This window comes from Citrus clementina, unplaced genomic scaffold (assembly GCF_000493195.1).
Source record: "Citrus clementina cultivar Clemenules unplaced genomic scaffold, Citrus_clementina_v1.0 scaffold_6, whole genome shotgun sequence".
In the NCBI taxonomy this organism is placed as follows: Eukaryota; Viridiplantae; Streptophyta; class Magnoliopsida; order Sapindales; family Rutaceae; genus Citrus; species Citrus x clementina.
In genome coordinates, this window is record NW_006262139.1 from 21,415,449 (window position 1) to 21,426,619 (window position 11,171).

General features: G+C 34.5%; 2 protein-coding genes across 2 annotated transcripts; both read right to left on the minus strand.

The window, feature by feature from the left end:
* Positions 1–365: 365 nt before the first annotated feature.
* Positions 366–3,328, minus strand: LOC18038621. Its single transcript, XM_024182629.1, has 11 exons — positions 2,843–3,328; positions 2,632–2,734; positions 2,428–2,441; positions 2,075–2,293; positions 1,903–1,976; positions 1,673–1,733; positions 1,515–1,553; positions 1,277–1,381; positions 995–1,163; positions 558–667; positions 366–462 (listed from the first exon to the last, which is right to left on the minus strand). The coding sequence occupies exons 1-11, from the start codon at positions 3,044–3,046 to the stop codon at positions 376–378; spliced, it is 1,185 nt and encodes a 394-aa protein (XP_024038397.1). The 5' UTR covers positions 3,047–3,328; the 3' UTR covers positions 366–375.
* A 2,219-nt stretch (positions 3,329–5,547) lies between these two features.
* On the minus strand, positions 5,548–9,321 carry LOC18038734 (NAC domain-containing protein 86). The gene is made up of 7 exons (XM_006430342.2): positions 9,254–9,321; positions 8,892–9,141; positions 7,809–8,086; positions 7,394–7,708; positions 6,876–7,301; positions 6,481–6,559; positions 5,548–6,312 (listed from the first exon to the last, which is right to left on the minus strand). Exons 2-7 carry the CDS (start codon positions 9,046–9,048, stop codon positions 5,693–5,695), a joined length of 1,875 nt encoding a protein of 624 aa, XP_006430405.1. The 5' UTR covers positions 9,049–9,141; positions 9,254–9,321; the 3' UTR covers positions 5,548–5,692.
* Between the last annotated feature and the right edge of the window lie 1,850 nt (positions 9,322–11,171).

Below are 11,171 nucleotides of genomic sequence, written 5' to 3' on the forward strand. Positions count from 1 at the left end.
CATAATTTTCTAAATTTCAAAACTCGAATATGTAGCTGCAATTTTCACTTTTCAAATAAAATATAATTCAAGTTATTAGTTTAAAATGTGACAAAGCGGAGCAAAAAAAGGATAATAACATAATAAATATGTCACTAATTAAAATGGAAAAAATAAAATAATTTAACAAGTGAATGCAAGTGTCCAACAACATACAAAAGTTCATCCTCGAGTTATGGATGAATTTCGAGGAAAACACTTGTAGGGATACAACAGAACAGATTCAAACTTGTAGTTTTTGCTTTTCAATGATGTAAATGGAAAATATATATGTGTTGAATAATATTTTTTTTTCCAAAAAAAGAAGAAATAATTGAAAAATGTAAAAATATATTATTATTGACAAGGAAGAATCGTAGGCTCCATTGGAATGGAAGTATCCCTGTCGCACATTTTAGCGTCAATGTTCACAACACCTTCTCCCTGCATAATCATATATTCAACAGTTTTACTACAATGTTAAAATCTTTTTACTGTCACTTTACATGAAAGGGAAAAATAAAGAAGAATGAATTTACCTTGGCAATGTTTCTAAAGTATGTTATGGTATAATTTCCAGTAGGAAACAAAGCTTCAGTGAGATCTGCTAAAACTAATTGAGGTTGAGACACTGCTCCATCAAACCAGTCTTCAGTTTGCTCAAACCACACAAACGCCATTGCAGTTACTCAATTTTTTTTGTCTCCATAAACAAATTATAAAGTTTATCTCAATGAACAGGTAGACCCCAATGCTTTTGGAATGAGTACACAAACCCCTTTTAGTTTTTTCCCCTAAAATCAAAGCCAAGCTTGCAGCTCCGGCATTGCTCATTTCATAAAACTGATCTCACTATTAATAGAGAAGGATATGTGTGTCCGTTCCCGAAACTTTAGGAGTCTACATGTACATTGCGACAAGCTTTGAGAGTCTGAACCTTAAAAATATAAGAGCCTTAAAATGACATAATACATACCTAGAGCGAGTGAATTCTGATTTCTTTTATCAAATCGCCATAAGCTTTGATTTGTAAGGAAAGCAAAGCAAGATTTATCCGCAGCGGCATCTATATTTTCCAGAAAGGTTGATTGAGTGTAGTTTGCTGGTTCTAAAGTATATGTTCCATCAATTACCACATCCACTGTCTAGATTTTTAAATTAGATTCAGGGAAAAAAAAATGTTAATCAATGATAGAACTTTTTGTTTTAGTGTAATTCAACAGTAAAAAAAGGAAATTGAATAAAACAAAATGCTTACACAAAGAATCGCATGCAACTGTTCCAAATCATCAGAATTAGAGATGTTATAAGTCATCTTATTGATTGAGCTATCCACATTCTCCCCCCCTGCATCTTCAACATACTGTATGAACATGATGAAATCTCATCAGCGCAGCCCACCAATTTAGTCTGTATTTGATGTAATTCAAAAGTACTATCCTCTTCTTAATAATAAAACAATATGAAAAAAATTAAGCATTTTTTCATGTTTGTACCTTCAGCTTGAATGCTTCTTTGGTAAATGACCATACACCCTGCATAAAGTAGAAGAAATCAAGTTAATTTTATTTGTATTTGTCCATAAAACACAATGTATCATTTAGTTTATTGTACATATGTATACTTACATTATAAAACTCCATCCAAGCTACTATAGGCTTGAATGGCTTTGTCTTGCCTGCAGCACTCTAGTCAAGCACAGATAGTTCTCTTTAACCCTGCAAATATTAAATTGAAAATTAAAAAAAAAAAAAAACTAGGCTCTGTTTGATAACGTGATATCGTCGCTTTAAAAAGTTACAACTACTCTGAATCAGAAGCTCTAGTTGTCAAAATAAACACCACAATATCACATTGTAACATGTAATTTAAGTTATAGTACTCACTGCGTTATATACTTGGTTGGCTCTGGCTTCTGCGTTTGCGAAAATTCCCAAGAATTTGATCCACTCTGCCCGCTGTTACGTGAACAGAGCAAAAATATACAAAGCTAAATTAGGGTGAGATTGAATGTACTTAATTTCAATTGGTGAATCAATGAAGTCACTAGTGTTACCCGTAGGGGACCGTCCTCTCCAAAAGGAGCAAAATTAGCGAAGTTGCAAGCTTGTGGTTGATCAGAATCAGTGGTAAAATGAGCTGCGTATTGTGAAAACTGTAGTGGCTCACTTTTGTTAACGAGACCAATTTCTCCTCCTTGGTACAATTTTAGTACACATCCAGATGCCACAGATTCTGATGTCATCCCCTTCATGCTACTTAATAAACCTAATAGCTGTCGATACATAACATGCAAAAAAATCATAGTAAAACAATAACATACAAAAAGAATAATACTGAATGAGAAGCTAGTAATACTTTACTCCTTTTTTTTTGTCCTCAAAAATATCAATTTGCCATGACTCTCACCTCGAAAAAGGAAACTGCAATTCATGGGAAAATTGGATCACAGGTAAGAAAGAGTACTCCGATGAAAATAAAAATATGAAATATTTTGGAATAAAGAGTAGACCCAATAACAGGAAACAGGGCATGAAATTCTATCAGTTAATGTCCCGTTCACGTTACATTAATTCATAAGCAATGATCAACTAATCAAGCGAGGTACCTTACCTGGAAAGAAATCAGTACCAACTGAATAATTAGACATGGGGATCACAAATGACTTGATCCTTGCGGTGCAATATTTTGTTCTAGCTGCCATTCTTGAGTTGTTCTGTTCAATATAATACAATTTGTGGAGTAAGATTTTTGCAGGAAATTAATTAACAGAGCCAAATATATGTGACTACAGATTAGTTAATAATCAAGAACGAATGTATACCTGGATAAGAAGGTAGCTCCGTCCGTCAATGGCATTCTTGATGACTTTGAAGGTCTGTCCATAATATATATGAAAATTTTGGGCATCTTCAACCTTCGAAATGTCACTCGGCTTCACTGCATTTTCAGCATCATTTCCCCAACTCATGAACCAAACCGCAAAGACCAAGAGTTGCGTAAACCGAATTGAACAAGAAGAAGACATTTTTTTTTTTTTTCCTAGAAGAAGAAGAATAACAAGCCGAGCTAGCTCTAAAATCGCATGCACATAACAAAATGACCTACATTTAACATATAATAATATATCTCGAAAACCCCATTATTATTATTATACATAAATAATTGCCGGTGACAGAGGAGGAGAAGAGAAAGTGATGGAGCTTTTCGCCTTCGGTATGTGAATTATTATTATTTTTAATCGCTTTTGGTGATAACAATGAAGGCATGTGAACGTGATATGTGAGGTTGTTGATCTTTATGTTGTTAATTGAAGCACAGATTTGCAACCCGTGAACCAAATGTTTTGCCTTACTTGTTTTTTTGTCATCTTCTTTTGGGGCACTTTCCCATTTGTTTCCTTTTTTCAGTTATTACTTGTTAGTCTTATTTGCCTTACCATTTCATATATCATGATTCCCATCCACACCCCCATGTGCACTGCACAATCACTTCTCATTCACCTACTAATCAAGGAGGAGAAACTTTAACATCTACTCCTCCACTACGCAAATTTGATTTTGCTGTTTTGGACACTATCTATGAATCAACGGCTTTAAACTGTTGTAAATAAAAGTAATTACAATATCATTCAAGCTCCAATTGGACAACTATTTGTATGTGACATTTCCCGTTGAAAATCTCTAATTTTTCAATACACTCTTATTTTTTTGCATAATTGGCACCTTAATTTTTAAAAGAATATATAAAATATATATCTTAAGTTGAGAAATAACAATAAAGACTAATATAATTAGAACAAAAAAAAATTTAAGATTGTTTTACTATAAAACAAAATCAAACAACCGAGGGTAATATTATTATTTTGGTCCATTTAGCTATCCATCCCCATTTCAAAAAATTTTTGGGGCCAAACTATAAATTCCTCAAAGATCTCCAAAACTCCTAAATTTTGGTCCATTTAACTACTACTACTATTATCATTGGTTCTAAATTTCAAAATTTTATGAAATCAAAAGGTGCCACAACACCACCAGATAATGTAATTATCTTTTTTAAGTATAGCATTCGTTTGTTAAGGTTAGAATGTCTTCTCTCTAGAGTTAGTTTTTGGATTTGTTGAATAAGGGTGTGTGCTTGTAGCTCGACACGGAGGCTGCTCCCCCTTCCCTCGATTCCTTCCCTTGTTTCTTTTCTTTTTTTAATTTCAATACTTCATTCGGTAGCAGCAGGGTATCGTGTCATTGGTAACATCCACTCAGTTCGGAACCAGATCAAAACCCGGCTCTACAACCCAGGCTTTTCATTGGTTCTTCCTAGGGGCCCCTTATCGTATCGCCCGCACATCTTCAAGCAATTGGGGGAGCCGGGAGGCGCCCTCACAGGATGCATTCATTTCCCTTCACAAGAAGAGGTCTGCTAACTAATGGAACTTTTGACTTATATATTGAAAAAAAGTTTCATCTAATATTACTTGAGAAGCCTAATATTAATCAATCATAGAGTCTTTAGAGCAACCAGAACTTAACCTTGTATATCCCAATTCTTGTATTTTATAACTACTGATTGAAACCCCAGCTAGACTAAGAAGTTGAATTTCTATTCTATGAATGGGCAGCACAGCAACGATTATCACGGTCCATTCTCCCAATTGAAATCCTTTCCCTAATCTTCAAAAAAATTGAACGATGATGATGATATTTTACGGAGTGCAGCCGTCTGCATCTCACGGCAATATGCGATTCAAGATATACACCACCAACTTAAACCTACTTTCCCTCTTCTATTGCTCTCGAAAGCAGGTCAACATCATCCAATCAAAGATTCGTATATATCAATGATCCAACAGTGAGTCTTGATTCCTCCTCAACCCCAAACAAATAAAATTCAGGAAATATCATTGCCACAAATAAAGGGGATAGATGGGTTTCAAGTTCAACTCAAGGATGGCTGTTAACATAGATAGTTCCATGTAATTCGGACACATTACAAAATATGTGTCTCCTAAATGCCGTCACCCAATTTCAGGCAAGTTACCATCACCAAACAGAAGTACTTCTGAACTAGAATGCTCGAGAGCGATCGCTTCTGCCAGCCCTTTAAATTTGTGTGTATGTGAATTTTTTTTTTTTTTTAATATGAGCGACTGTTATATTTGTTGTGTCGTCCACGGGGACTTTAGTTGGTAAAAGCCATCTTACAACTTCGACTTAGCTTGATTTCGTCCATTACATTGTGAATTAATAATCTGGACTTTCTTTATCTATGTGCTTGATTGTGGTAGATCTAAATATTGATCGACAATCAAACATGATTCAGTTATCAACTGTTCATGAGTATTTGTGGGATTTAGATCTTGTGTTGCCTTAAATTAAACAGCTGATTCGAGTCCCTGTGAGAGGATAAATAGCTATGCTTGAATTACCATTCGAATTTGGTGCGAAAAGCAAAGGTCGCGATGGAATCAAATTTATAACTCAAATGAAAAGGTATTAATTTTTCATTAAAGTAAGTAATTTCAGTACGGTATATTATTATAGAATTACAGGTATATCATCAGTGTGAAACACAAGTATACATCTAAGATCAATCAGCCCCCAATTCTGGAGAAGGTTAATTATCTTATGCCTTCCCAAAATTTAACTACCCTGTTAGAAGTAAAATAAAATAAAGTTCAATGTGAAACTACAACATGGTTTGCCCACATGGTGCAAAGAGCCAATGAAATTGTGAGGAATAGTCCTATCTTCTTCAAACACACAATAAAGTTATCCCCACGGCCACCTCTTATATTCACCAGCAAATCTCCCTCTTTTATCTTCTTAGAGCTGCATCCTTTTTCCTTCACATTGAAGCGATCATCAATGTTCAATTTCCCATTGTCCAAATTTTCCCCAAGATAGTAAAATCCATGCATTATGACAAGTACCAGCATGCAAACAACAGCACTTGCTATCTCCTTCCATGGCTTCATGAATGTCCCGGTGAATTTCTCTGCCTTTGCATTAATAGACAAGTTATTTGCGACTTCTGCCCGGTTTAGCTGAACTTGAACAATTTGTGACGGCACAATTTGGTGAAAGAATGTGTCAGCTGCTTGGCGCGTTGAAACGAACATTCCATGGTTGACTTTGATTTCCTCCACAACTTCAAAGCTTGGTGAGCTTGCAAGAGTACCATCACCAATTTCCTCTTCTAAATGGTTCTTATTTGGTTCATCATCGATGAATCCGAGTGAAAAATCGTTTAGCTCAGAATCGTTGAACCCTAAGCAGTTGTTATGTGAAGTCTCACCTAAAATCAAATTAACTTCCATTTTTAAGTAAAGAAGAAAGGGAAAGGAAAAACACATTTTTAAGTCTCACCTAAAATCAAATTAACTTCCATTTTTAAGTAAAGAAAAAAGGGAAAGGAAAAACACAATGGAGGGAAAGAAAGAAAAAAAAAAGTTTATTACATTACCTTCAACTTCATGGCTTTCCATTCTCTGAAAACTTGAAATATTTTCAATGGGAACAATCTTGTGCTCTTCGACAAAGCTCTGACCAAAAAGAAATTAAAGTTTTAGAACATTTGGACATAGCTAGGTTTATGAGGGATAAAAAAAAGGCATATAACAATCTTGTGCTCTTCCACATAATGACCCTTTTTCCTTTTTTTTTTTTTTTAACCACTGGGTTCTCTTAATATAAATTTATAACTCATCCTATCCGCGTGGTTAAGATCTCAATAAAAAGTAAACATTTTATAAGAGACCAAAATGATAAAATGAAATGAAATTGGGAAAAAAAAATGTTGACGAAGGACGAAAATATCATCATCCTCCTCATAATTAATCAACTGATGTGCATGCATACCTTGTCTAAATCCTTGTTGGACATTCCAACCCATCTCAAGTTCTCTACCATCCTCTCCGATTTGACATCTTCATCAAGGTATCCGATTTCTATCGACCTCGAATTGAAACCTTCCCATAATTTGTCATTGTATCTGACAGAAGTCATACCATTATTATTATTATTATTACTTGGATCATAATAATGGTTGTCATCGCCAGTCATCATAAAACTAAAATCATCAGCAGCAGCATTAGAATAATTTCCACCCCATGGATCTTGAACACCACTCGATTGATTTATCATCAGTTCTTGCTGTGTCAGTGCATGAGAATGATGTTGCATCTTGAAATCCGTGACTCCAATCTGATGGGAGAAATCTTCTACTTCCAGTGGAGGCAGTGAAAGCCGATGCTGCAGCTTCGCACATTCTAATGCCACATCAATCTGTGCACCAACGAAAGTAAATATTGTAATAAGAAAAGAATTAAAAACTAATATGTAAAAATAACTGAATTCACGTCAAGGAAAGTCTTTACCTTACAAGGATGGTATGGAGTAGTTGCATAATTTGAAAATGGGGTGGTATTATTCAAGCCAAATGAGTCTTCTGATAAGAATTGCGTCCATTTTCCATCGTGTGCTTGATTGGAAGATTCAGTACCGATATTACTGGGCAAACATCTATCATAAGGCATAGGATAATCAGAGCTCTCCGAATAATATTCAATGCTGGGAGAATTTGCATGATGAGTCATTTGATTAGCAGTTGTCATTGGTGTCGGGGCATAATGCTCCACAATCTTGGGGCCGATTGCACTCTTCTTGAACACACGACAAAGAGCATAGGCATCCTGGGAATTAAATATAATGCAACGAAATAATTCAGTAATTAAAATCAAATCATGATGATGCGCGTTCAAATTAAAGACGAATCGTATATAAACTAATTACCTGTAAACCAGAATCAGTTTCACATTCACGCTCATCAAGACGATATTCGTGCATGACCCAATGGGTACGAATGCCATGCGGTGCTCTCCCACGATAATAAACTAGGGTTTTCTTCATGCCCACAGAACGAGTCTGGGAGTTCACTTTTCTATCTTTCCCTGTGGCCTTCCAGTATCCAGCTTTGGTTGCACGATTAGTTCTTGATCCATTCGGATACTTGCGATCGCGAGGACTGAAGAAATACCACTCTAAATCTTTGCTCGGTAACAAGGACTTGCCTGAAAAGTTTTGATTGATAATAACAAGAGAAAAACTGTTACAAATGTACAAGTAACATAAGATAAAATAGGAAATGGATCATATTTGATTATAGATCATTTGAAAAAAAAATATATTAATCCAATAAATCATCTTTGGTGTGGCGACGCTGAAATATTTGCTTCATGCTTTTTGACTTGGTCGCTCACCTTGTTTCTCACATCTTCCTCACGAGAAAAGCAAATAAAAGAAGAAGAATGAATACTAATTAACCTTGGTGGGGCCAAGCAGTAATTTTTTTTCAAATGTACTTGCGAGTTGTGATATTTATTCTATTTTATGTAAAAACTTAAGACATTTGACCGACAAAACACGTTCGATTCTTTTGATTAGTTCTTTTAGTTTGTGCTAAGACATAAACATAACAAACAAACAAAAAGAGAGCAGAATGATTACATATTTACGTTAACAACTTTTTTAAAGGTGCTTGACCGTCTTTTGTTCTTCAACATATGTTAGCTGCAGATCGGCAATAAATATTAATCTTTCTGTTTATTATATATTGTAGTCATTAATTAATTTTGAATATATGTTGGTTGCTTTCTATACACAACTACTTGCCGTTTAGGTCATTGCGAACCCTAAATATATTCCTTATTCTTTTCTTTAAGAAAAATTCATTTGTATTTTATTGTTTTTAAATAAATAAGCTAAAGAACATGTTAATTGTTTCCTTTTTTTATCCTTTTTTTAAATGTATAATATAAACCAGAAATTCAAGAACTGGCTAGGGCAATGGAAAAATATATGGATGTATGTACGTACCTGGTAACTCCCAAGGTTCACACTTGTAGAGATCAACTTCAGGGATTATTTCCAATTCAATCTCGCGGCCATTGATTTTTCTTTTGAGATAGTAAGCCACAAGTTCTTCATCAGTTGGATGGAACCGAAAACCCGGAGGCAATGAAACAGGAGCCATCTCTTTGGACTTGAATTAATTATCTGGAACTTCTTCTGATGATATTGCTAAAGAATAAAGATCGATCGATGACCTTTACTTTGAGCAAGAATGCTGTACGATCAAATGCACAAAAATAAAAAATAAAAATAAGTCAGCAAATTAATCATACTAAGCAGAGAAAACATAATTATGTATGAAGAGAAAAGAAGAGAAAAGAAGAGACCTGCTGGCTTAGACAGAAGAAGTTCCAAAGCAAAGAGAGCAGAAGATTGGAGATGGAGAGAAGTGAAATGTGATGGGTTTTGATAAGAGACAAAAAGAGAGGGGGAGGGGGGTAGAGAGAGGAACAAAAAGCAAAGAAAGCAAATAGGGTTGGCTGCCACCACCCCCCTAGTCCACCTTTATCTTTTTCGCTAGTCCTTTCCCATGGATGATTCTCATTATCTTTACATTCAAGCTTAACATGTCAGCTACACCCACTCTTTCTTTCTTTATTATATCTCCTCTCTTACATATATAATAAGATAAAATAAAATTATATAAAACAAAAGCATTTGATTACGGTTTGTTTATTTCTTTCTTTCTCTCTCCAATTATCCCATGCTTCGATCTTGTCCTTTCTAGGAATCACAACTCCAACTCCACGTGGTCGTACTTGATTCGATTCATTACCCCTCTGAACGTGTAAAAACAGGTATCTAAAGAACATTAACGAGAAACTGAAAATCGGCGGCGTTTCTAACTAACTGAAATCAATCCCATGCATATACTTTAATGATTAACTGCCATGACTTAGTACGTACCGGCCTATAATAATTTCTGTCTTAATTATTTCTCTCAATCGTAATGCTGGAACCTCTTGCTACGTAGGTGCTAAGTTTTGTCGAATGTAAACGAATGTAAGGAGTCCCAATTACCATATTTGATTTTCAACCTAATTAGCTTCGAATTCATGCATGCCACATCGAAGTCGATAGTTAATTAAATGGTTAACAATTTATTGAACCCGTGCATTTTAGAAGGAACAATGATGCTTGTACCGAAAATTGTACAAAAATTAGCATAAAAATAATTGGAGAAAAAGAAAAAAGTTTGTTTTGCACTGAAACTTTTTGTCCTCTAGTGGGATGTGTTATTCTTTGTTTTAATTTCTGTGCACTTATCACTTGTTGGTTGAAAATAGTTTTTTTTTGGCTAAAAATATAAGTTCAGCGCAACTCTCAAATATTTAGCTACATAGCTTTTAAATACGAGTTAGGCTTATTATCTTCTTTATAATATTGGAGCTAAAATGATGTTCGAGTGTGGCCATACTACTACCATTTCATGTGATAAAGACAACATAAAAAGATCGGTCTGTACATGATGGGGATAATTAAAAAAATACCTCACATCAACTAGGAGAAAAGAATGACATGTGTATAATAGGAAAAATATCTCACATTGATTGTGAATAAATTTTACGTTAAAAATATAAACCTGAGAAAACCTTCAATTCTGGAGCCTCTATGTAAGTTGTGGGTTTTGCCTCTCCACTATAGAAGTAGGGGAGTGATGAAATTAATTCACTCATGTATCATTTTTTTCTTTTTAGGAGACTTTCTGCATCTGCTCTTGTACCTCTTTTCTAATTCAGTGAGATTAAAAAAAAAAAATCGTAATTCTCTATAAATATATTCATCCTCTTTAAAATTCAAGAAGATTTTGAAGAAATTAAATATGATTGTGTGGAGATTTCTTATAACGTCTTTCTCCCTTGCGAAATGCGAGTGGAGTATAAACATCCCTCCTCCGTGAGGGGTATTTGGATGGGCATGTACTTCATAGAATAAAAAATGTAATAATATAAGTCCCATGTATATATATCTGATTGTAAATATCAGTGTAATGACATGTTGTCATAGCAGTTGTATATATCTCTGTGTAATACAGTAACCTGATGCTTAATCAGTTTCAAAAAAAAAAAAAAGATTTTGAAGACGTACTAATGTACCGGGCAATTATAATCTAATGAATTTACGTCATATATGCATTTATTTTTGAAAATTGCCCATAAATTAGTGAACATATATATATATACCCGTAAAAAACGAATGTCGTTGTACCTTAAAAATATCATAACATCCCTGGGCAACAATCTA

Bases quoted from the DNA above. Each gene is read 5' to 3' on its own strand.
- LOC18038621 (XM_024182629.1), bottom strand. From the start codon at position 3,046: ATGTCTTCTTCTTGTTCAATTCGGTTTACGCAACTCTTGGTCTTTGCG. The intron at 1,977-2,074 runs GTAACACTAGTG...TTCACGTAACAG, and splicing joins GAGAGGACGGTCCCCTACGG to CGGGCAGAGTGGATCAAATT. The intron at 1,164-1,276 runs GTAAGCATTTTG...TTAAAAATCTAG, and splicing joins AGTTGCATGCGATTCTTTGT to ACAGTGGATGTGGTAATTGA.
- LOC18038734 (XM_006430342.2), bottom strand. From the start codon at position 9,048: ATGGCTCCTGTTTCATTGCCTCCGGGTTTTCGGTTCCATCCAACTGAT. The intron at 8,087-8,891 runs GTACGTACATAC...AAAACTTTTCAG, and splicing joins TGAACCTTGGGAGTTACCAG to GCAAGTCCTTGTTACCGAGC. The intron at 6,560-6,875 runs GTATGCATGCAC...CTTTTTGGTCAG, and splicing joins CCAACAAGGATTTAGACAAG to AGCTTTGTCGAAGAGCACAA.